General features: G+C 43.8%; 2 protein-coding genes and 1 long non-coding RNA gene across 5 annotated transcripts; 2 read left to right on the top strand and 1 right to left on the bottom strand.

Annotated features, from left to right (window-relative positions):
* The first annotated feature begins 1,303 nt into the window (after positions 1-1,303).
* Positions 1,304-15,782, top strand: nvl (nuclear VCP like). 2 transcript variants are annotated; one of them, XM_043255160.1, is made up of 23 exons: positions 1,304-1,517; positions 2,110-2,180; positions 2,248-2,300; positions 2,384-2,471; positions 4,539-4,599; positions 4,683-4,829; positions 5,267-5,387; positions 5,714-5,784; positions 6,404-6,538; positions 6,638-6,739; positions 7,651-7,768; positions 7,850-7,994; positions 8,185-8,362; positions 8,467-8,688; positions 9,115-9,219; positions 10,265-10,327; positions 10,887-11,006; positions 11,108-11,207; positions 11,839-11,945; positions 12,036-12,112; positions 13,324-13,412; positions 13,516-13,595; positions 15,452-15,782. In XM_043255160.1, the coding sequence occupies exons 1-23, from the start codon at positions 1,461-1,463 to the stop codon at positions 15,494-15,496; spliced, it is 2,355 nt and encodes a 784-aa protein (XP_043111095.1). In that variant the 5' UTR covers positions 1,304-1,460; the 3' UTR covers positions 15,497-15,782. The 2 variants fall into 2 exon arrangements, with proteins under 2 accessions (XP_043111095.1, XP_043111094.1); XM_043255159.1 differs by having other exon boundaries at positions 1,308-1,517; positions 5,264-5,387; positions 15,452-15,781.
* A 733-nt stretch (positions 15,783-16,515) lies between these two features.
* degs1 (delta(4)-desaturase, sphingolipid 1) lies at positions 16,516-21,093 on the bottom strand. Its single transcript, XM_043255209.1, has 3 exons — positions 20,861-21,093; positions 17,395-18,137; positions 16,516-17,052 (listed from the first exon to the last, which is right to left on the bottom strand). The coding sequence occupies exons 1-3, from the start codon at positions 20,940-20,942 to the stop codon at positions 16,906-16,908; spliced, it is 972 nt and encodes a 323-aa protein (XP_043111144.1). The 5' UTR covers positions 20,943-21,093; the 3' UTR covers positions 16,516-16,905.
* Positions 21,094-21,190: 97 nt separating this feature from the next.
* On the top strand, positions 21,191-24,051 carry LOC122356492. Of its 2 annotated transcripts, none has more exons than XR_006252336.1 (3): positions 21,191-21,320; positions 23,562-23,729; positions 23,843-24,051. It is a non-coding gene; the product is annotated as an uncharacterized LOC122356492 (long non-coding RNA). The 2 variants fall into 2 exon arrangements; XR_006252337.1 differs by having other exon boundaries at positions 23,562-23,745.
* The last annotated feature ends 821 nt before the right edge of the window (positions 24,052-24,872 follow it).

The following is a 24,872-nucleotide window of genomic DNA, read 5'->3' as shown; positions in this document are numbered from 1 at the left end:
TGTCCTCTATAGCAAAGGCTTTAACAAAATAAATACATTTATACTGTTTCAAGAGCTTCAAATTCTGGGGTGATGGTTTGGATATACTCTAGAAGCTCTTTTTAAAAGACTATAAATAAAGGATTTTTAGCGAGAGAATTAAGAGAATAAGTAATAATGGGTTAAAGAAGCCAAGCGGTATACTGGTGAAGAACACGGGGATCCTTGGAGCACATCGTGACTCTTAACATCAGACCAAAATAGATGTGTTTGAGGACAATCCCAGAAAACATCAGCTTCATTAGAGTCACCACAACAAGAACAGCTTGTATCTGATTTAAACCTTTCAGAAACACTAGCTGGTTAAAATCATCTGTGTATCAGTTTGAATAAGATTTCTCTAACCTTGTTAGCTATTATGTTTTTCCAAGACAGAGTCCATACTTTTTCCCAATCAATAGGATCAGCTCATTCTTCCAGTAAGACACCACAGACAACCACAGGCTCCTTTTGAAAGAGTGATCTAATCTTATTGATGCAGGATGAGACGGAAAGCACAGATTTCCTCCGGGAGCTCAAATGGGTCCAGAGAAATATCTAAAAAACAGCTCCTTTATGAATAGAAGCAAACTTCCTCATAACTTAAAATAAGACCTTCTGAGTTCGATCACTGTGAAACGTTTTGAAGAATTTCTATCATCTCCTGTAATAGTCTTACAATTTTTAACAGACTCTAGAAAATATATATATATATATATATATATATATATATATATATATATATATAAAATTAGCTGAGGTTTGTTAGTGACTGTCCCCTTAATATTAAGAGTTTAGACCGCTCAGGTATTACAGCGACTCTTTTCTAGACACTTTTGTACTTTAGACAGCAGCTCATCAGACTCAGCTCTGGGGGTTTAGAGGAAAGTTTTGCAATTTTAAACACCGCTTCCTTGAGTTTCAGTCCCTAACTTCATCAGCTCTTCTCCAGAGCTGCTCGGTCGGTAATGAAATATTCATCTCAGCATCGTTGAAGAGGAGAAGAGAACTGTCTCATTTCCAGAAAGAAGGAGCTGAGCAGTCTGTGAGAGAGATGGCTCTGTGATCAGTAAGAGGGCCCCAAAACATGGCTCGTTTTGGCCCCTCGGGACAAGATGACGCCAGCTAGCATAAACACGCCTCCAGCACAGGCCCCGCCCACTCTCGTCTAGACTGGGTACAGCAAACGGGACATCTGTCGCTTTGATACGTTGATCCTACACATATTTAAGGTTGTTGTTATTTGTGTGTGTGTTGAAAACGTTATTAACGTTACAGGTCGACCCGAAAGACCGTCCTGAGCTCTCCAGGCCTGCGGGCGGCGCTGCGGACACCGGCGCTCAGCTCCTCCCCCTCTCCTCCTCAGCTCCTCCTCCTCCGCGTGCACGGCGGCAGCGTGAAGAAGAGGCGAGCTTTCTCCGGGGCTTCATGAGGACTGAGTGATGAAGAACCGCGGAGCTTGTAACGTAGACCAGAGACTCAAACACAGAGTCGAGCAGGTAAAACGAAAGCTTTCTTCTTATCACAATCCTTCAAAGAACACCAGCATTGAAAAGAACCATGACTAATAAGCGAGTGATACGAAGGAGGAGATCGAACATGTGCTTTTACTACAAATACGTAACGTTAAGAATAAACGTGTCCCTGCTGCAGGGAGCGCTTTTTAGTTTTAGTTTTTCCTCACCAGAAAACCGACTCGTTTAAGTTTAAGGAGCAGGTTTAAGCATTTGTTCACACACTGTTTGGTGTATACACACACACACACACACATCTGCTTCTCTTTTATTGCTGTTTTGATGATATAATTGTGTATTTTACCTTGGAAGCTAGACAACGATGTTTTCGAACTGAAAAAAATGTCCAGAAACTTGTGCAAATGAAGTTCTTAGCATTGCACGTTACTAATCTAAGTGTTTACCTTATTGATAGACTTACCTATATGTATCTTTATGGAACATGATCTTTGCTTAACATCCTAATGATTTTGGCATCAAAAATAAAAGCCGTAGATCAGTGTGAGTCGCTGCTGCTGTGTTCCTCTGCTCCGGGGTCCTGTCAGTCGTTCACGTGTTCGTGTTTTCTTTCCTGCAGTACCTGAAGGGCCACGGCGAGCGGTATGTGGACGTCTCGGCGATGGCCTGCGAGCTCCAGCAGCGCTTCCGGTGAGTGTCCGGTCTCTGTGAGCGAGTCGGGGTCCGAGCGGGTCTCATGTGTTTGTGCTCTGCGCAGGATCGAGTACGGCCGCAGGAACAGGACGGCTTTCCGGATTCAAGTGGAAAAAGGTCTGAAAACGCCAGAATGTACCGGTGAGCTGTCAGTCTAATCCATAGCGTTAACGCGTGATTGAAGGCTGTGATGTCCGCAGCGCATGCGGCGATCTGCAGCGAGTCTGATGTCTCTGTCCTGGAGGACCAGCATTTGGCCAAAAGAGCGAGACGCAAGAGAGAGGACGGGTGAGACCAGATCACATCTACAACACACTGCTTTTAGTCAAAGTACAGGAAAAACTGTAATGCTGTCAATAATTCTACTACTTAAAAGAGCTGTAGGGAATATTGTGAGTATTATTGTAATTTATTTATTATCTGCGAATGGCAGCTGAATTTTCAGCATCCTTACTCCGGTCTTCAGAGTCACGTGATCTTCAGAAATCGGTCTAATATGATGAGAACTGCTCAAAAGTCATTTCTGATTATCGAAGGTGGAAGGTTGAGAACCTTTTTTTGGAAATGGAAAAGAACTGAAAATATACTGTGTGTGTGTGTGTGTGTGTGTATATGCTGTATATCCATCCATCCATTCGCTACCGCTTATCTGGGGCCGGGTCGCGGGGGCAGCAGTCTAAGCAGGGACGCCCAGACTTAGAATGCCTTCTCCAAAACACAAAACACATGTGAACTGGTTGGGCAAACTCCCAGGAACCCTCCAGCATCCTGAAGAGGGTATAGAGCTGGTCCAGTGTTCCACGTCCAGGACGAAACCCGCATTGTTCCTCTTGAAGCTGAGGTTCGACTATCAGACGGATTCTCCTCTCCAGTACCCTGGCATAGACTTTCCCAGGGAGGCTGAGGAGTGTGATTTCCCCTATAGTTGGAGCACACCCTCCTGTCCACCTTTTAAAAAGAGGAACCACCACCCCGGTCTGCCAGTCCAGAGGCACTGTCCCCCGCGTCCACGCGATGCTGCAGAGGCGTGTCAGCCAACATCCAGAGACCTGAGGTACTCCGGGCGGATCTCGTCCACCCCCGGTTTCACTCGGACTCAATGTCTCCAGCCTCCCTCAGGATCCAGTCAAAGTTCTGCCGGAGGTGGGAGTTGAAGATCTCCCTGACAGGGGTCTCTGCCAAACGTTCCCAACAGACTCACAGTACTTTTGGGCCTGCCAAGTCTGTCTGGCCTCCTCTGCCGCCAACGGATCCAACTCAACACCAGGTGGTGATCAGTTGACCGCTCCGCCCCTCTCTTCACCTGAGTGTCCAAGACATGTGGCCGATCGGAGGGGGGGTAGTGTTCCTCCCAATCATGCCCCTCCAGGTGTCGCTAGCATCACCAACATGAGTCCCCATTTGGAGCACTTCCAGCACCCCTCCCAAGGACTCTTAAGAAGGCTGGTTACTCTACGCTGGCATTCGGCCCGTAGGCACAAGTGACAGTGAGAGTCCTCCCCCCAACCTGAAGTCGCAGGGAGGTGAACCTCTCGTCCACCGGGTTAAACTTCAACACATGGCGGCTAAGCTGGGGGGCTATGAGCAAGCCCACACCAGCCCGCCGCCTCTAACTGGGGCAACACCAGAGTAGTGAAGAGTCCAGCCCCTTTCGAGGAGATGGGTTCCAGAGCCCAAGCTGTGCATGGAGGTGAGCCCGACTATCTCTAGCCGGTACCTCTCTACCTCCCGCAACAACTCTGGCTCCTTCCCCCCAGAGAGGTGACATTCCATGTCCCTAAAACCAGATTCTGTGTCCAGGGGTTGGGTTGCCAAGGTTCCCCTTCGACTGCTGCACAAGGCACCGGCCTCTTACGGTCTCTCCTGCAGGTGGTGGGCCCACGGGAGGATGTCCCCATGCCGCTGTTTCGGGCTGAGCCTGGCTGGGTCCCGTGGGGCAAGACCCGGCCACCAGGCGCTCGCGTGCCGGCCACAGGCCTGGCTCCATGGTGGGGCCGTACCAGGCGACGTCGCAACTTTATTATTTTTGTTGTTCATAAGGGGTGGGGATGGACCACTCTTTGTCTGGCTTGTCACCCAGGACCTGTTTGCCTTGGGAGACCCTACCAGGAGCATATAGCCCCGGACAACCTAGCTCCTAGGGTCATTCAAACATATGTGTGTATATAGGTATATATGTGTGTGTGTGTGTATGTATGTATCTATTTGAATAAAAAAAGCTGTTGTTTTAAATGGTAAAATATTAGATTTACTTGATTTTGGTGAAATAAATGCAGACTTGAGCAGCTGTTTTTAACTGGAGGTGTGTAATATTCAGCTTTGTTTCAAGCCCTGCTCTGTGCTGATGCTTTTCAGGGAAGAAAGTCTCGTCACTGAGAACAGCACAGACAGCGAGGATGATATTCCTGAGCACGAGGTTAGCGTTTAAACCCACAGAGTCAAGAAACATCAAGGCTGACTTTAGGCAGAATGCTGTAAATGGTTTTGTTTGTTCAACAGCACACTAACCACATGAACAGCTCTCTGACCAGCCTCTATCAGAGAGGAGCGACCCCTCAGAAGAGCTGGACCATCGACAAGACCGGAGACCGAGAGCAGGACAACATCTTCATCGATCTGTGTGAGGAAGAGTCCTCCAGCACCGCGGTAAACGGCCGTTTTTCATTTACACTAACAGACCTGGAGAAACTTCAGTGATGCTCTGCAGGGAATGGGTGCCCAGAACGGCTGATAAACTAATCCAGAATGAAGAGGTTTTTAACTGAAATACGACTCCTCCTCCAGAGAAAGTGTTCTGGTCTGAATCGGGAGAGAAACCTGCACCGCTCTCAACAAATGTGTGGCTGGGTTTAGATGTGAAACACAACATCAGATGGGCGTTTCCCTGGAGGAACTCTTATTATGGACTCGTGTTTTAGTTCGAAACCTCTGGATGCTGGGTTAGTTTTGTCTTCTCCAGATGTTAACCGGAGTGCTGTGGGACGTCTGTGTGAACATCTAAAGATGTTTTGAAGAGAGTCTATTTTCAATTTGTATTAGATTATGTCGGCGTCCTTTACTAATACTGCATTGATTTTCAGAAGCAGAGAGATTCATCGGCGCTGGAGAAGGACAGGAAGTCAGCGAGCAGAAAACTGAAGCGAGAGAAGAAGAAGAAGCAGCAGGAGGAGGAGGAGATCACTGCGGCGATTCAGGCTAAAAAGAGTCAGAAACTACACAAAACAATACATGTATCACATATTAAACAGTTATGAGGTTATTTAAATGTATACGATGTAATATCTTACTGTGAAATATGCAACAATAACACTTAAAGTTAATACTTATCGCTCAATGTTAGTTCACGTTAGTAAATAAAATACAAATTAATTGTGTTCCTATTAATTCAGGTCAATGTTTAAAATAACAACAAATACATCAGATATATTTTGATTGTTATTCATGTTTTCTGATGTTATCTATCATGACGCAAAACTGGGCCAGTTGTTATTAAAATGTTTTTCTAATTTTAAAAAGCGTCTGATCTGCAGGTAGGAGTCACGAGCTGCAGCACTCGTCGGTGAAGTTCGAGGACTTCGGCGGGAGCGAGGAGACTCTAGAGGTACCTCTTCACATCGTTCACACTTTTCTCTCTCAACGTTTCACTAGTTGTGTCACTTTTTTTATGGAAAGTAATGCACTACTTTTGCGTCACTTTCTCATCTGGGCAGGGCTTGCTTGTTTGCTTTTAACATGTGGTTGTATCTTTGGCAAATGAAAAAGCCCTTTTACACAAAGTGACATGAATAATCATCAGGCTCATCACTGTGCAATCATCATATTTACACAAGGAAACGTAAACCTGTCTGTACAGCGGAGGGGTTTGCTCTCGCTTGTGTGTTCTGGATTGAAAGCATAGTACGCAGGAAAAGAAAGTTCAACACTATTCAGCAATTTAAAAAAAGAAAGAGAGATGTTTGTACAAAGTAGGTTTTGTTCATTCGTATGGCTGCATTGGATCTTCAAAGGTCAGCAGCAAAAATAAAATGGAATTATTTATGACTGTTATTGAACATTTCAGGTTTGCGTCATCTTTTTAGTTTGCTACAGTAAAATCTTCACGCATTCTCTCAACATGGCAACCCTAGAGCCGTCAGTCAGTACATGAGAAACCAACAAACTGATGCATCGCTTGAGGAGAAGGTAATCTGATCACGGAGCGTGTGTGTGTGTGTCTTCAGGAGGTCTGTAAGCTGCTGATCCACATGAGACACCCCGAGGTGTACCAGCGGCTGGGAGTGGTTCCTCCGAGAGGATTCCTGCTGCACGGCCCGCCGGGGTCCGGGAAGACGCTGCTGGCTCAGGCTGTGGCTGGGGTGAGTGACCCTGTCTCTGTGTGTGTGTGTGTTCACTGCAGAGTGTGTCTGATCTGTGTGTGTGTGTGTGTGTGTGTGTGTGTGTGTGTGTGTGTGTAGGAGGTGGATCTGCCCATGCTGAAGGTCTCGGCTCCGGAGCTGGTGTCCGGAGTCTCCGGGGAATCGGAGCAGAAGCTGCGGGAGCTGTTTGAGCAAGCCATAGTAAGACTCGCACCCCGAACACGTCTTAGTAGAGCTGGGTCGATACGGACTCCTCTGTCAGGGTCAGACGTGCATCAGATACATCACATGACAGAAATAAACATCTCTCTGCTCTAAAGCCAAGGAAGTGTGTAGAGCTGTCGAGCGATGAATCAAATCCAAAATAAAACTTTTTCTTTCTGAATAAGTATATACATGTAATATACATTAAAATAAGTTTAGTGTTAATTAGGAGAAACAAGCAAAATGAACATTCAGAGTTGTTTCATTGTTTGACAGCACTAGAATCAATGACAGATGATACATTATTATAATATAAATGAACTGTTGTTGTATTTGATTGGCCTGGTTATGCATAGCTCAAAAAAGAACGGGCCAATCAGAAGAGACGATCATGAATGGTAACTAGGCCAAAATCTACCTGTTTTTGACTGAGCTCCTGAGAAAAGAGCTGTAAAAACATTGAGATGGCTTTTGTTACGTATATCACAAATATATCATCTCTAAGACTCTAAAATAAAACCAAAAGCTGTATTCCTTTAAAAAACTGGTAAAGTGGTAGAAGTTGTTTTCATCACTTATTTAAGCACATAAAATAAAGACGCCACTAACCGTTCCAGTTGAAGTGTAATGAGTACACAAGGTGGTGCTTTTTATCAAACAGATCTTTTCTGAGGTAAATGTGACATAATTTCTAAGCTGTTTTATTGACATGTTTACTCTGATTGATTGACTACAAGACGTGATTTATTTCAGTAAGCACAAAACTCCAATTATTGTATAGCAGTGGGCTACAAACAAGATTTCCTGCAACAACATGGACTAAAAGATTGAGTGACGTTCGCGTGATCTGCACGTCTCTAGAAAGCCCAGCAGTGTTTGATTGTGTACGGTGTGTGTCGTTCCTGTAGAGCAGTGCTCCCTGTATCCTGTTCATCGACGAGATCGATGCCATCACTCCAAAGAGAGAGGTCGCGTCCAAAGACATGGAGAGGAGGATGGTGGCTCAGTTACTCACCTGCATGGACGGTACGCCTCGTTCTCCTGATCACACGGCCGGAGCTCCTCCTGGGTCTGTTTATGTGTGTCATGTTTGTTTGTCGTCTTCAGACCTCAACTCGTTATCAGAACCGGCTCAGGTGTTGGTCATCGGAGCCACTAACCGGCCGGACTCTCTGGACCCGGCCCTGCGCAGAGCCGGCAGGTTTGACCGTGAGATCTGTCTGGGCATTCCTGATGAAGCCGCGAGACTCAAGTACGTCACTCTCACCGACAGGCCTGCACCACATAGAGCAGAAAAAGAGCAGCATCAGCTGAGGCCTACTAATATCAGTGCTGACATGTCAATTCTTATCAGCAGTGTGCTTTAATTTAATTGGAGGTTACATTGAGTTTTTTAACGTATTGAAATGAAATCCGGTTTAACGGAAATTCTGGCATCCCAGGATCCTGAAGACACTGTGTCGTAAGATGACGCTGCCGGAGGAGTTTGACTACAGACAGCTGGCGCGTCTCACGCCGGGTTTTGTGGGCGCTGATCTGATGGCGCTGTGCCGAGAGGCGGCCATGAGCGCCGTCAACAGGATCCTGCTTCAGCTGAACAGTTCAGACGGCACGCCGCCGGTACCGTGAACACACACACACACACGCATTCAAAAGAAAAGAAGCGTTTACTGTAAACTGTGTTTAGTTCTTGTTTTTCTTCATTGTGTGTGTGTCTCCGTCAGAAAGCAGACCTGGAGCAGCTGCTGTCGTTGCTGAAGACGAGCGAGTCTCTGAGCGAGGAGCAGCTCTCTGGACTCTGTGTGCTCATGTCGGACTTCAGGGCGTCGCTCGCCAGAGTCCAGCCGTCTGCCAAGCGCGAGGGCTTCGCCACGGTCCCGGACGTCAGCTGGGAGGACGTGGGAGCGCTGCAGGACGTCCGCGAGGAGCTCAACATGGCCATCATGGTAAAGACGTCTAGTCCTTTGCCTCATTCTAAACAAGACGACGTTACAATACATTACAGGTTTAGTCAAAAGAGCAATGATCTGCAAGTGCTATGACAAGTCTGTTACCGTGTCTGCATTCGTGATCGAGAAACGATGAGTGCTTTTGTGCCTCTTTGTGATGAAGTGATGTTCAGCTTGTCTGAAGTAATGAATTTAGGTATGAAGGGATGCAGAGTCGGTCCTGGTTTCTCGTATAAACACACAGCTTGTCTTCATCACAGAGCCATATACAGGTTTAAGTGTTTCACTTTTATTTTTTCTGAAAGCTTCAAATGCAGACAGCTGAAAGCGTTGTTAAAGCCTCTTTTGTTTGCCGCCATGTGGTTGATCGCTGCCACGCGTGACTCCTGTGGTCCGTTTCGATGAATGTGTTTGTTTTCCCAGGCTCCCATCCATAACCCGGATCAGTTCCGAGCGCTGGGTCTGAGCGCCCCGGCTGGAGTGCTGCTGGCCGGACCGCCCGGCTGCGGGAAGACCCTTCTGGCCAAGGTCAGCCCACTCTCATAAACACACACACCATGATGGAGCAGGGCCTGATCAAACAGCCCTGAACCCAAGACATACTTCTCCTCACTGGCAAAAAACAAAACAAAACAGTTTTTTACGCAAATCATAATTTGTTGCACACATGTGAACTTTATATGTAAGAAACTGTGCAACATTCAGGAGCTGGTTTTCCCGTCATTTCATAAACACATCAGCTTCTCTCTCTCTCTCTCTAATTCACTGAAATTCATACACTCTTACAGCATTATTTTTCTAAAGAATTTTTGGGTGGGAATTAATATAAACATTTTTCTAAAGAATGGCTTTTCCTGGTGGTGAATCTAATCTCTCTCTCTGTCTCTCTCTCTCTCTCTCTCTCTCTCTCTCTCTCTCTCTCTCTCTCTCTCTCTCTCTCTCTCTCTCTCTCTCTCTCTCTCTCTCTCTGTCTCTCTCTCTCTCTCTCTCTCTCTCTCTCTCTCTCTCTCTCTCTCTCTCTCTCTCTCTCTCTCTCTCTCTCTCTCTCTCTCTCTCTCTCTCTCTCTCTCTCTCTCTCTCTCTCTCTCTCTCTCTCTGTCTCTCTCTCTCTCTCTCTCTCTCTCTCTCTCTCTCTCTCTCTCTCTCTCTCTCTCTCTCTCTCTCTCTCTCTCTCTCTCTCTCTCTCTCTCTCTCTCTGTCTCTCTCTCTCTCTCTCTCTCTCTCTCTCTCTCTCTCTCTCTCTCTCTCTCTCTCTCTCTCTCTCTCTCTCTCTGTCTCTCTCTCTCTCTCTCTCTCTCTCTCTCTCTCTCTGTCTCTCTCTCTCTCTCTCTCTCTCTCTCTCTCTCTCTCTCTCTCTCTCTCTCTCTCTCTCTCTCTCTCTCTCTCTCTCTCTCTCTCTCTGTCTCTCTCTCTCTCTCTCTCTCTCTCTCTCTCTCTCTCTCTCTCTCTCTCTGTCTCTCTCTCTCTGTCTCTGTCTCTCTCTCTGTCTCTCTCTCTCTCTCTCTGTCTCTCTCTCTCTGTCTCTCTCTCTGTCTCTGTCTCTCTCTCTGTCTCTGTCTCTCTCTCGTTACAGGCCGTCGCTAATGAATCAGGCCTGAACTTCATCTCTGTCAAGGGTCCTGAGCTGCTCAATATGGTGAGTTTCTCCCGTCTCATTGCTCTGTCTCATCTGTGTGTCATATTGCAACCCAACATCAAAATCATGCTTTTGCATTAAAAAAGGTCCAAGAAAAAAAACAGTATAAAGTAGAAGAATACAATGATAAAGATATGAGGGTTATGAGTTATTTTGCATTATATGCAACCCTGCAGCTCCAATGCTTAATGTTCAAAGGGTCATTGTTTTAAAGGTTATAAGCATCTGAAATCTGAATAAATAATCTTTCCACTGATGTCTGGTTTAAGTCAGGGCCGTATCAGGTTGAGAGAGAGCTGTTTGAGAATCTGTAACCTGAGGAAAATCTCTTTTAAAGTTGTCCAAATCAAGTTCTTAGCAATGCATACTACAAATCAAAAATGAAGTTTTTTTTTTTTTTTTTTTTTATCATAAAAGAAAAATGGACAACTGTATTGCTGAAGATAAACCTGTGCTGCTGGGGACAGCTGTTAGAAATCTGGGGAATGATGCAGTGTTTATGAATGAAAGAGACGTTAGTACTGAACATGGCACTGAGAGCTGTACTGTTTGTGTGTAGTATGTGGGCGAGAGCGAGCGGGCGGTCCGCCAGGTGTTCCAGAGAGGACGCAACTCGGCGCCCTGCGTCATCTTCTTTGACGAGATCGATGCGCTGTGTCCTCGCCGCTCCGAGCATGAGGTGATCCTCACTACACTGTGTGTGTGTGTGTGTGTGTGTGTGTGTGTGTGTGTGTCTGCCTCGTAACACTGCTCCGTGTGTGTGTGTGTGTGTGTCGTCAGTCAGGAGCCAGTGTTCGTGTCGTGAATCAGCTCCTCACTGAGATGGACGGCATGCAGAACCGCCAGCAGGTTTTCATCATGGCCGCCACCAACAGACCAGGTGACCAGAGTCACGTTTAGAGATGGGAGTTTATTGATTCCAAGCCGGATTACAATTAAGTCCCAGTTTCAATTCTGTGGTGCAAAAAAAAAAAGTCAAAAACATTTCATTCAGTGAACAATAACCTGTCGACTACATAAACTGGACTCCATTACTCAATTTTTTTTTTTTAAATGAAGGTTGTAGTTCTTTCACAATTCTGAAGAAAAATATAAAGCAATTTCTGAAAGGAATGATTCAGTGACTTACTCAAAATGGACTCATTTCATTACTAGATGAATCAATGTTTTTAAATGAATAATTCAAAGACAAGAACATTTTAACAGCCCCTTTTCACCAGCTAGAATAAAAGATGAGCACGCTGGAAAGTTCAAGTAATATTTTGTCATTAATCACTTTACCCCCATGTTCTGACTGAGCCGGGTTTCTCACAAGGTTTTTTTCTGAATGCTCCATCTGCCATCAGTGGTTCAACCATAACATTATGAATACTTTTTTGTATGGAAGGAAAACAAAAATAATGACTTATTCAATAATTGTTTGAACCACTGATGTCAGATGGAGCATTCAGGGGAAAAAATGCATCTTGTGTTTTGTGGTGTTTCTATCATGTGATTTCATCTGTTTGTAGATATAATTGATCCCGCTGTGCTCAGGCCAGGACGACTGGACAAAACTCTGTATGTGGGTTTACCGCCGGCCGCAGACAGACACGCCATACTAGTCACTATTACTAAGGTAAACAAACATGGCGTCGTCTTTTAAAGCATGCATGATGTCCGTGATGAGGGTCATCTGTGATCGATCAACTCAAGTTGTTTGTTTCAGAGCGGCACCAGACCACTTCTAGATTCAGATGTCAGTCTTGAGGAAATTGCCCATGATGCTCGTTGTGAGAGTTTTACGTAAGTCACCATGTTGTTATCAATCGGTGCTCATACATTCAGATGGTATACAAATCCATATTGGCAAACTTTCAGCATGTGTGTTTTTGGTACGCATGTGTAAAACATGAATGAACATCTCATGACTCATGAGGTAGATTTTTAGATCTTTAATTAGGGCCAAGAACCAAAGGTGAGTAGGCTTCTTCTTCTTCCTCCATTTCTAATATTCACAGATACTAGTCTGTATAGCAAACTGTAGGCTACATTCCATTCTTAAACTGGATTCTGAGATTCCGTCTGTGTTTTCTGCATCACGTACACGTCACGAACGGAGTTGACCGGGTACTAGGTCCCACCAGTACTTTAAAAACACTGGCACTGTGACGTTTTCATTCCAAGTACCTGGTCTTTTGACACCACTAGATGAATTAATGTTCATGCTAATAACACACATGCCCAGTCAAATGAACTGTAAAAAAATATAAGGTTTGGTTTTTTCCACCATTTTCAATTCTTCAGAAAACTTGCTTTTTCCAAAATTCACCAATATTGGCTCATCTTTAGAGCGTACTGGAATACTTGGAATTCAAGTCACTTCTTCAAGCCCTTCACAAATAACTGGGAATAGCTATGAAAAGCATGTAAAAATGATCTGAAGCTTTATCTCTGCCACGGTTTGTAGTATTGGGACCAAACTTGGTGTGTGTTATAACAAGCGTGACCTGAGGCTACCTGCAGTGTTTGGTGATGTGCCACCTAGTGGTCAGAAGATACAGAAATTAGCTATTTTCGCTTAGAATTTGCGAAAGGTTTGGCCAAAAAAATTACGAAACCGGTCTCTTTAGATTCAGTGCATCAAGCTAGGTCTTTTTGTGTAGAAATGCTCAAATCTCCTCCTGCTGTACCAATACCGTACGGTCAAAACCAAGGTTCACAATGAGCCGTCATGATTGTGTAATGTTACACCCATAAAATACACAATATTAGTTTACATCCTTGTCTTAATTTCTGCTTTCATATGTTCTGCAATGCAACCGTGCTGAAGCATGTCGTCTCGAGTGTTCTTCCTGTGAGGCATCAGAGATCTTGAAGCCAAACCAGCAGAGTCGCTCCTTCCCACACTGACATACTCTGCTCTAATCAGATCAAAAACAATATGCATGGTATAGTGTAACAAACTTCCTAAAATAGTCTGGACTGGTTTTATTGGCTGAGTGTGTGTGTTTCAGAGGAGCAGATCTGTCGGCGCTGGTGCGAGAGGCGTGTGTAAACGCTCTGAGAGGTCACCTGAGCTCAGGACCAGCACACACACACACAGGTAACACACACACACACACACACACACACACACACATCACTCGCTCTGTGATCCGGTCTCAAACACTGCAGCAGATCCGCTCATGATCTCTCTCTCGTTACAGAGCCAGTGAAGGACATCCGAGTGAGCCGAGTTCACTTTGAAGACGCCTTCAAGAAGGTGCGGCCGTCGGTCTCCAAGAAGGTGAAGCTGAACTCAAATTCCCCCTGCAAGCATGAAGCTGTAGTCATATTCATCCATTTAATTTCTTCATTACTCACAAAGCACATAAAAAACAACCCAAGGTTGACCAAAGTGCTGTACAGATCAGGAAGCTCAGTTAAAAAACTCACTCTAAGATGTATTTAAAGTTTTGATTTAAAAGAGGAGAGGGATGACCCCATTCGGATTGGTTCCAGGATCTTCCAGAGTTCAGGGCCCACTATGAGTCTGCAGTGTTTTGCTCGTAGATCGAGGTTAAAAAGTAGTCCAAGGTGCCAGATCCAAGTACCTGGACAGATCATGACTATGTAGAAGATCTGATAAATAAGGCTGTGGAATGCTTTAAAAAGCTATTTTTTTATTTATTCTATTCTCAGTTAAATTGATGATGAAAGAAATGGAAGAAATACAATCAGCAGCTTGGATGCAGCATTTTAACCCTTTTAAAGGCATCCAGTCGATGATTGGTTTGCTCAGTAATAGTGAACTGTAGCAGTCAAGGGTTGAAGTGATAAATGCATGCATGACTATTTCAAAGAAAGAAAACATTTAACTTTTGCAAAAAAGATAAAAACATGACTTAACAGGATTAATCTGTTTATCCGCTTGAGACCTGACTCAAACAACACATCTAGGTTTTTCAAGTCCTAGAAACCACTTGGATCAAACAGTTCTGCTTTGGTTGGACTCTCATTCGAGGCCATAGAATTATGTAGAAGCTATAATTTCACTTCCTGTAATCACGCTAGCAAGACCTCTCTGGAGCTAAAGGGCAGGGAGAACTGAGCTTCAGCAGCATGTAAGTGAAAAGATGGAACTGGGTAAACACAAGATGTAAAGTTTTAAATGATAAAACAAAGACAACAAACACTCAACTTCACCGTTATTCAAGCCATCTCTCTAATCTGTGTATTTTTTTACAGTAGCCTATGGAACATATTTTCCGCCTTATTCTGTGATTTAAAAAGCTACATCAGAAGCATCTGACTGGTTGCTTAAAGAATATACTCTCTTTTGTTGGACTACAGGTTTAAAAAGCTTAGGCAGCTTTAGGCAGTAGAACCGAAGCCTGTTTAAGTCAGCTAGTTAACAGAAGGCTATCTGCGCTCCTCTGATGCGCTCATGTCCCAACTTGTGTTTTTAAGTCAGAATGTGCAAACACGCGCACTAGCAATACTACAAAGATCCGTTAGGTCTGCCGTCCTGGCATGGCACCAAAACGAGGCATCGAAAATGATCCATGTTCTGGTTCGGTTTGGTACACACCGTTTACCTGGGTACCGGAGCCACAGTGGTACCGGGTTTCGGTTCCCTACCCTAGCAGCAGGTGTAAAGAGAACAATAGTGGAGCAAGAACAGGTCCCTGTGGAACACCACAGAAAGAAGGAGGTGCTGCTGAGGAAGTTTGTTTTCCAGAGCATGTAGAGAACTTCCTGTTAAGTAAAAAGGACTGAAACCAATTTAGAATGGTGGCCTGAATGCCTTCCAAGTTGGGAAATAATCGTTTACCTGTTTCACAAGCTGAGATGAGATCTAAAAGGACCATGGTAACTTTTAATAGAGCGTCTTCAGTGCGGTGAAGTTTTCAGAATCCTGACTGAAAGGTATCATCGATTGGCTCTTTATTCATGAAGGAGCTGTGAACAGAGGCCATGATGTATCCTTGAAGTCTTCTGCTCTGCTGCATTTCACAAGAGTTCAGTGACCTCAGCTCCTCGTGACTTACACACGTCACTGGCGCTGGTCAAACTTTGTCCATCTGAAGCGTTGTGCAAGTCGTGTGTGTGTGTGTGTGTGGCTTTTTCCTTTTTAATCATGGTTTGTTTTTGTCGTTGCAGGACCAGTTAATGTATGAAAAACTGAAAGAGAGCCTCACAAGATGACAGCTATTTTTTTTTTGATATTCTGTGCTTAAAAAAATAAATAGAAAGAAAATAACCTGGCTGTGCATTTGTCTGGATTTCACCAACATTACTTTACATGAAAGATTGTAATGAAGTTATACGCAATAAAGTGTATGTAAAAAAATAAATACGTTTGTTACACAGCAGATTACGTGAAGATGAACAGTAACGGTCAAGATCTTGACAATTTGTACAAAAACCTGATTAAGTAGGAGAAAAGTAGATTGCCTGTTGTTTTTGGACCAGTATCTTATAGTGACTGAAACCCAGTCCTCAGGTGTGTGTGTGTGTGTGTGTGTGTGTGTGTGTGTGTGTGTGTGTGTGTGTGTGTGTGTGTGGAGACACAGAAAATAAGCACTACCAGTCAAAGGTTTTGACACTTTACTGAAGTTGTCATGGTAGTTAAAAAATGTATCTGCTTGCAACGTGTACAAATATAAATCATGTCTACATGTCTGTTTTTCTTTGCTAATGAATGAGTAGCCAACTGTCTAAACTTTTGACCAGCAGAGTCCTGCAGCTCTAATATTCAGGGTTAAAATATCCCTTCATTTTAGACAGACACCAGCTCCAATTTATTAAAGCTTTTCAGTTCAGGCGATATAAAAGATATAAATCTGGTCAATCCTATACTTCACTGTTAGTCAAAGTTCATCAGTTGAAGTACAAGAGTCTTAAAGAGTCCTCTACTCTTCAGCGTGTGTTAAAGATGAGTAGAGTTAATGGCTTTCAGTACTTCCAGAACCATACACTCGTCTCTGACGCTTACTGTAAAAAAACTACATACAAGAACTAGTGCTGTCAAACTATTAGTCCCGTTCAAAAGAAGTCTATATGTAATATTTGTGTGTACTGTGTATATATAAATATACACATGCGTGTATTTAACGAAGAAAAGAGGTATAATTTATATATATATATATATATATATATATATATATATATAATATATATATATATTACACACACACACACACACACACACACACATGTAAATATATGCTTTATGCGTGTCTTTATATATGCATATTAAATATACACAGTATACAGCGATGTATTACATAAAATGAATGGTTTGACAGCACACTGAACTCGTACGGAGCTTTCCCGTCTCTGCCAGCGTCATTCACACAGAAAAGCCGTGGAACCGGACCTGCTGGATCAGATCTAGTGCAGAACGTGGCGGTTCCTTTAAACTCTAATAAAAGCGTCTGGATCTTCAGACCATGTGCAACAGAGGAGGTCAAAGGTTTTGGTTCACACTTAAAATTTGTCAGAGCACTTGCTAAAAGCCAAAAAGTAACATGGAAATGTCGTTTGCGTCACAGGCGGCTAAAAACGGCTAGCGGCTGCTTGGCGCTCTGGCAGGCGAAGGGTCAGCGGTTTGGTCACTCCTGCTTGACCTCTCCGGTCAGCCGTCTCTTCACACGAGAGTACGGACTCAGTTCATCGTCCATGATGAAGTCGTAGAGGACCTTGACCCAGGACGTGTAGCAGGGCAGGTCTCTGTAGTACTCCGCTGCGATCTCCTTCACCTGAGGAAGGAGCGGGACAAAGCTTCAGTCAGCGTGTGATGTTCTGAGATCAGGAACTAACCTGCTTTTTAATGAAAGCAATCTCTGAATCTTTAGTTGGCTTTGATAGCGTTACATTACTATCCATGATAACAGGAATTCAGTCTGTCTTTTCTTACCGTCGCTGACTTTCATACCATTCCACTGAATCAAATCATTTTTAGTAAGTAAATGTTTCGAAAATGGCAAAAACACCAGAGGTGTATTTTTTAAACTTTAATTTTCTGTAAAGCTGCTTTGCAACAACTGCTATCGTGAAAAGCTCTGCTCAGATAAAGACTGAACTGGAATAAGTGGTCTCACCAGGGGCAGTCGGCGTCCCGGGATGCTGGGGAAGTCATGGTGCTCGTTGTGGTACCCGACGTTGAAAGTCAGCAGGTTGAGGGACCCGTAATAAGAGTAGGTCTCGTGGCCTTTGAGGAACATGTAATGTTCTGCGATGAAGTGTCCTGAGATGGGATGCAGACCCATTCCTAGCATGGAGCCCATCATCATGTAGACCAGGGGCTTGGCGCCCCAGGCCCAGTAGAGCAGAGCGTTGAAGGCCAGCTGAACGGCCACGTTCAGGAGCTCCAGCTGGCTGATGGGCTTGGGGTTGATGCAGAGGGGGCGGATGGCGTAGAAGAGCGGCTGGAACATGATCCAGAAGAGCTTGCGCAAACGGGTGCAGAAGAACCAGCCCTCGAAATCTGTAGGGATGTCCACGTCCACGCCGTCTCCACCCAGGTAGCGGTGGTGGTCCAGGTGGTAGCGCTTAAAGGAGGCTGAGTAGGGCAGGCCGATGGGCAGGTTGGCGAAGATGGCGAACCAGCGGTTCCATCGGGCGCGGTTGTTCCCGAAAGCCGTGTTGTGCGAGATCTCGTGAATGGCGAGAGTCATTGAATGGTTTATGCAACTCCCGAACACGTACGTCCAGAACATGACCCACTTCCACGACAGGTCCTTCACCAGATAGAAGGCCAAAAACTGGACGGCGACCATCGTGCAGACGATCCATTTGAGTCTGGGGTCGGGTCCCATCAGAGACTTGATCTCTGGGTATTTAGCTGCCAAAACAAAGCAGACAAGCATTAGAACGCTGAAACGGTCTGCTGTGGAGGACGAGTGCATTCAAATGATCTGTATTTCCATGACAAATCAAGGCAACTCGACACCAGCGGGATCTGGTGCACTGAAACATCACCTCTTTGACCTCTATATGCTTTATATCCTCCTGAGAGCCGGGGGGAAAACGGTATGTAAATGTCATTGAAAAATTTGATTTTATTTCTACTCTGTACTATGCACTCTGTAGAGGACACCAGGATTGTTTTAAAATAAAAAGACATGAAAAAACGTTTTGTTTTGTTTTTAAAAATCACATGATCGTTTCGTTTTCAGGATTTGTTTTAATCAAACTTTGTATAAATGAAAGATACGTCATAGTCATGTTATAGAATTGATTTTACTTTATGAAATGTGTGTAAAATTGCAATGTGAGGGTTTTCCCACTGTATACAATGCATCTGTTGACTGTCTAATTTGCCTATCAATGTCTTGGAGCAACGTGTAATTAAAAAAAAAAAGTTGTAATAGTTTAATAGGCAATATCTAATATTTCAGAAATACTGAAGTATAATTTCTTTCACTATTCATGTATTGTGTCTCCTAAAATGTGTAACAAACATGCTTTTAATCCCGGTGTCCGTGGTATGAACTCTACTCCCCTAGGGTCACCTCCTCATTCGTTGAATCCATTCAGCCGATGTCCGGGTCTGACAGGAGCACTATCAGCTGTAGCTTAGTCCCATTATCAATCAATCAATCAATCAATCAATCATTTTTATTTATATAGCGCTTTTAACAACACAGGTTGCATCAAAGCACTGTACAGTATAATGACAGGGATGTATAATGACGAGAGTGACCAATTTCTTATTAAATGCAGAGACGGTCTCTGTAGTCAATTCAATGATAATCACTAGAAGTTAATCACTAGGTTATCCATTAGACCAGAAGCATTGACCAAAGCGTTTCAATGTTTTTTTATTATTTTAAACTTATCGACCTCCTGCTGCTCTCATGATACAGCATGTATCAACTTGTCATTTCCCGCCGGTCTTAGTACATGATATAACCACAGAAGAGTCAGGTTTTAAATCATTTTTAAGGAAAAATATCCAAATGTTGTTCTTTATTCAGTAAGATGCTAACGGTCTAATCAGATCCAATGATCTATGCTAAGCTACGCTAAAAGTGCTATCTCCAGACCCGAGATCGGCTGAATAATTCAAAAGCAGTAAAAGTCAACTTATTGAGAATGAGCCTACTTCTGAAAAACAGAGGAGTGTTCCTTTAAAACGGTGGCATGTAGGTCTCAGGAGAGAAACTCACTAAAACGGTGTATTCCCGGGTCCCAGGAAAATATAGTGAAGCCCGTGTCATTTGCCTAAAGCTTTTGAGAAATGATACAAAACGCAGGATTTAAATGTGGCCACTTTTCATACAAGGTATTTTAGAATGAGCGCAGCGACCGCTTCGAGGCAAGAGCGCTACTTTAAAGCCTAATCCAGGGGTTATATATTACATAACTGAGAGCTGGGTCTAGATCAGAGACGTGTCAGCACAGGTATACTGCATCCTGGACCGTCTCCAGATCAGACAAACAGGAGTTTACTGAACAAATATCAGTGAGGATGATGTGTTTAAATAAGACGGTCACCACTGAGCAGGAGAAACGATCCAGCTCCATGAACATTCAGTAGAAGCCACGCAAACTAAAGCATGAACACAATCACCAGCAGACCAGTGAGGGCATCGTGAATAAATCATGAGCGAGGAACAGAGCGGTTTTGTGCTGAAGTGGATCCATAAACCAGCTGTAACCCTTATCCAAGCTCCACTGGGAATGTCGGCTTATCAGCTTTCTACACGCTTTCAGAAGCAGCTTTATTACTAATAAACAGCATGGACTTCTGGTCCTTCATCATCATTATTATGTAAAAATGCATGTGTTCTGTGCCTCCTGGGCCCTTTCTAGGGTTGTGATCAGATTATATGTCTGTATGTGAAATGTATGTCCCAAGTTATAGCCTGTGTGTGTGTGTGTGTGTGTGTGAGAGAGAGAGAGAGACACTGAGAAGGAATGAACAGAATCAGTCATGGAGCGAGCATTAGCTAGCCTTCCTCATGTGACTGCCACTCGCCATTTTAACACTTAATATATCATTCACAGCTCAACAAGAAACACAGAGAGGATGAAGTCGTCCAGAACACACACAGCTCGAGCTACACACGGGTTTCGTCTGGTTGTGAAACGAATGAACGGTTAGCTGCTAATAATCGTTAAAAGAAGCACGCAGTTGAACCGGCTCGCTGATACAGCTTCATAAATCACGAGACGAAACATTCAAACGTGGCATAATAACCCGCGCTAATGGTTTTGTAAGAGTCGTGTTTGCTGCGAGGCTGGTTTAGGAAGTCATTGAAGTGAAGTTAGTCAGGGCTCTCTTCAGGGAGTGGCCCTCACATAACGGTCAGCTCACAACTAACTAACACCTCAAACACACGGCTTGCGTTCGTTACGAAAACACTTCACGTGTTACACACAGAGAGACACGACCGAATAAAAAGCGCTTTGCTCGCTGGAGTTTCCGCGGGAGGCGCTTTCACGGAACAGCCGGGTTAACTCGCTCGAGAGGCGGCTGAGCGCCACGGGACCCACCGCGACCGAGGAAACGAGCCCGACCCGGAGCTGGGACCGATCACGCTACCGATCACATCGACTCACCCAGGATCTCTTTCCTGCGGTCGGCGTGAGGCTGATCGGTGTAAACCCACTCGAAATCCTCGCGAGCTGCGCGGTTCCCCATCTTTACTCCGGCTTTGCGGTGAACGCGTTTCCTCAGGATGTGGACGCAGAAACAATTCCCGTGTTTTCTTCACAAGGGTCTAACGGCAGCTCTCCCACATCCTTCCCTTCCTCGCTTCGCCGTCTTTCTCGCCGATCTTTCGATTTGTGAACGCGGTGGGCGGAGCCTGCGGGTGTCGTCACGGTCCCTCTCCTCCTATGAGAGCGCGCCAGCTTCGGCGGCTCCGTTATGATGCGCCTCTCTGCTTCGAGCTTCATCCAGAGCTCATCCAGAGCTTCATCCAGAGCTTCACCCAGAGCTTCATCCAGAGCTTCATCCAGAGCTTCACCGCTGACTTTCTTTCACAGCCTTTCAGCTGCAGGAAATAGACGAAAGCATGTATGTTTACACAAGTTAACGTTATTTTTCTGTGCACCTTACTGAGCTAAACATGTTAGGTATCATGGCATAGATTTTGTATAATTATTTCAGTATTTTCCTTAAAGGTGCACTTATAATGTTAATAGTTTTTGCGCAAACAAACAAACAAAAACTTAATTTAGTCATTTAGCACTTTTAAATAAGAATAAGAATATAAGCAATCAAAGAAAAAAAGAGCAACAGTATGTAAGTGCACGTGACCAGTCTCAGACAGATGTACACATAGGAAAGTATTTAATACATGTTTATGTGGCCAAAAATATCAGCAACCTCAGGAAATACAAACAAACGAGTCTATGAAAAATGTATCTGCCTTGTTAATCCTTTTTATTTTTACATTTTTTAAAAAAAAAACTACTTTTTGTTGGATAAAAAGAATTTAAAGGAACACTCCACCTTTTTTGGAAGTAGGTTCATTCTCCATCTTCCCCAGAGCAGCCCACACATAAGGAGAATTAGCTTCCCTCAGATCTTAAACATGCACACACTACAAGATTTCAACATCGTGGCGCAGCACATACTACAAGGTATTATGAAGATTATCATGCTAAGGGAGCGCCTCACGTGATCTCACGCTGCAGGCCGTCATTGATATTTCAGTGATGTTTACATTAGCTAGCGTGCTAGCAGCTTCAGTACATCCGAAGGTACTGTGACGTAAAAACGATATGCCGTAATTGCACTCATGCAACGTAATCAGTGATGTACATCTGAGTGAACAAAACAGAGGACATGGACTGGAACGCAACCTAGGGCAAGGGAACACAAGAAAAATATGAACAACACTGAGTTGAATGTCCTTCAGGGACAAGAGCATTGCTCTCTCTCAAAATGATGCAATAAAATGGTCAAATACCACCCCGGAGCATGTGGCAATCATCAGATCCTGTTCTGCCTTTTGTCACCAATTCTCTAAGTTCTTCATTATCTAAACTTTCCCATTCAGGTGAAACCTAGGCTCCCTTTCTCCCTTCCACCTCGTCTCTTTTGTGCCACTGACACTTTATGCTACACCTGTATAGGAACACTGGAGCCTGTTGTTTTCGATTAGGTGTCATCTTTCCTTTGACAGAACAATGGGTTGGACAACAGCCAACCAGGACTCACTCAACTGAGACTGTCGTCAGTCAGAGATATCCTGCAGATTATAATTCCAATGGTCAGTTCTCATTCTTGTAGCTCTGTCTGCTTCTTTGGACACCATTAGATCCATCGGATCCTTCTTATGACTGGGCCTCACTGCTGCTTCACTGCACTGGTTTGAATCATACCTCATCAGAGATATCCACAGCACGTCAAATAATCACGGTGTTCCTCAAGGATTTGTTATCGGACCCCTTCTCTTCTCCATTTACTCTAAATAGTTGATGCTGGTGGAGTGACATTTGTAACCCCACTGAGACAAATATTTAATTAACAGCTGCAATGAGCACTTAACTGCAACCTGCTTGCTCTTAAAAAACCTCTCCTTGTATTTTTTTAAACAATATTTTTTATTTTAGCTTTTTATTAAAACAATCTTGTGTTATTGCTTTCTCTGGATGAATCTCACGTTTTATTTATCCTTTCTTAATCACATATCTGCTAATAAAAATGTAAACATAAAATTAGCATCCCCGGGCTTTCCCACAAATCCACATCCTGGTCAAATGACTCTACAACTGAACCCATGCCAACTGATTTATCTTTTCACACTTCAAAACCGAAAGTATTGAGGATGTGTCCAAATGCCCTGTTTGATGTCCCTATCTCATTGTGAAGTCTGCTGAATACTCACCCAACGTCAAAGTCAAGCTTTGATAAAGGCAGTATAAATTATCAAACATCCACAGTCATTTTTCAAATGAGTGCCTCTCAATCTTTATAGTGCAGGGTTCAAGTGCAAGGTTGCCATGGCTCATCCAGCATGCCATAATGCAGATATTCTCAAATTATTCTGTTAGGTCCTTCATTTGTACAGAATATTTCATGTAATGGCCACAGAAGGAGTTAAAAAGGGTATATTTAACGGAGGATTAGAAAAGTGCAGACTAAGGGTGTTCAGATCAAAGGCCATGATTAAATCTGTACTTACCCAAAAAGTCATATGACAAACCAATGGCCAGATCAGTATAACCAATTACAATGAAAAAGACTTGATTAATATAGATTTTTTTACTCAACCACAAGAAATAAATGTACATGTATCTTTCTGTTCAGGGAGTCTCTCTTGGCTGTTGTGACCAGTGGGCTCCTGGCTGTGGATGAACATTCATTCCTGCAAACCACGGAGTGGTGTCTGGTACATGCTGCGGAGATGAGGAATAGGAGTTTTGGATTGTATTTGGGGAAAACAGGGAATTAACCCGAGATACTGTAGTAACAACAGTAAGTGTAAGATTAAGTAAAGTCAGATTAGTCAGATTAATTTCCAGAACATTCATTACCCAAAGTTAATTCACAGTCACCTATCATGAAGCTTCTGACTTTGTTCCCCAAAGGTTCCCAAACCCTGAACTCATTCTTCCACCTTCTCTCATCGTCAGTCCAACTCAAAGGACCTCAACTGATGAATCACCACAGTCATATCAAGCACAAAATGGGTTAATATGTACTTTTCTTCAAGACCATGTTGCGTGATTCATTTAAACAATCTCATCTGAAAGGGAAACTCCTACAAATGCCTATGCAATAAAATCAGAGGCCAAAATGACTGTTTCCATGCCTTTTTATTGCTCAATATTTTACATTTCAGTAATATATTTACACTTTATAGGCTTGAATTTGAATTGAATATTGAGAATATTATTTTAAAGGTCTTAAGGGTTGATGCTAACTGTAGCTAGGAGAGAAAAAATGGGAAATAAAAACTGCTGCTGCATCAGATAAACTCTTCGTCCAAGCAGCAGTTGGTTCTCGTTGGAGCAAGGTAATCAGTGGCCCAAAACCCTTGGACTTTTGTCCTCGAGTAGGCATTATACAGCACGTTAGCTTTTGGCCTGACAGTGGCACTTGCTTATGACAGCATGCTATCCTGGTCCTGAGCAGCCCAGTGCATTACACAGATGGTATGAGGATTTGATGTTGGGAGGATTTTTTTTGCTTTGGACTCTCTTCACACATAGCTGTAATTGCCATGTGGTAGAGTAATGTTCCGTGCTGTTGTTGTGTGGTGTGTTGGAGGTGTGTGTTTGCGTTGTGGTTAGAACTGACAAGCTTAACCGGTTGACTTTAAACTGTTAAAGCTAAAAATATGTGCCTGTAGTCAGTGTTGTGTGGCTTCGCTGGCATTCATAACACCTCTCCTGTGGCCTCATGGGATAGTAAAGTGTCATCTGGATACTCTGCCGGAGGTTTCACACAATGGCTGACGTTATGTGGGCACCCTTTATTTACCACTGACAACTAAGTTTAGTTCATTTATATAGTACTATTGAAAAAAGCGTTTGACTGATTCTGCACACCCAGTAATAACTGAATCTTATAACTCTCTGGTAATCTATGATAATATGTGTCAAGGGCTTCAGGACA

This window comes from Puntigrus tetrazona, chromosome 13, assembly GCF_018831695.1.
Source record: "Puntigrus tetrazona isolate hp1 chromosome 13, ASM1883169v1, whole genome shotgun sequence".
Taxonomy (NCBI): Eukaryota; Metazoa; Chordata; class Actinopteri; order Cypriniformes; family Cyprinidae; genus Puntigrus; species Puntigrus tetrazona.
The sequence above is the reverse complement of the archived record's forward strand: the minus strand, read 5'-3'. Positions and strand labels throughout refer to the sequence as shown.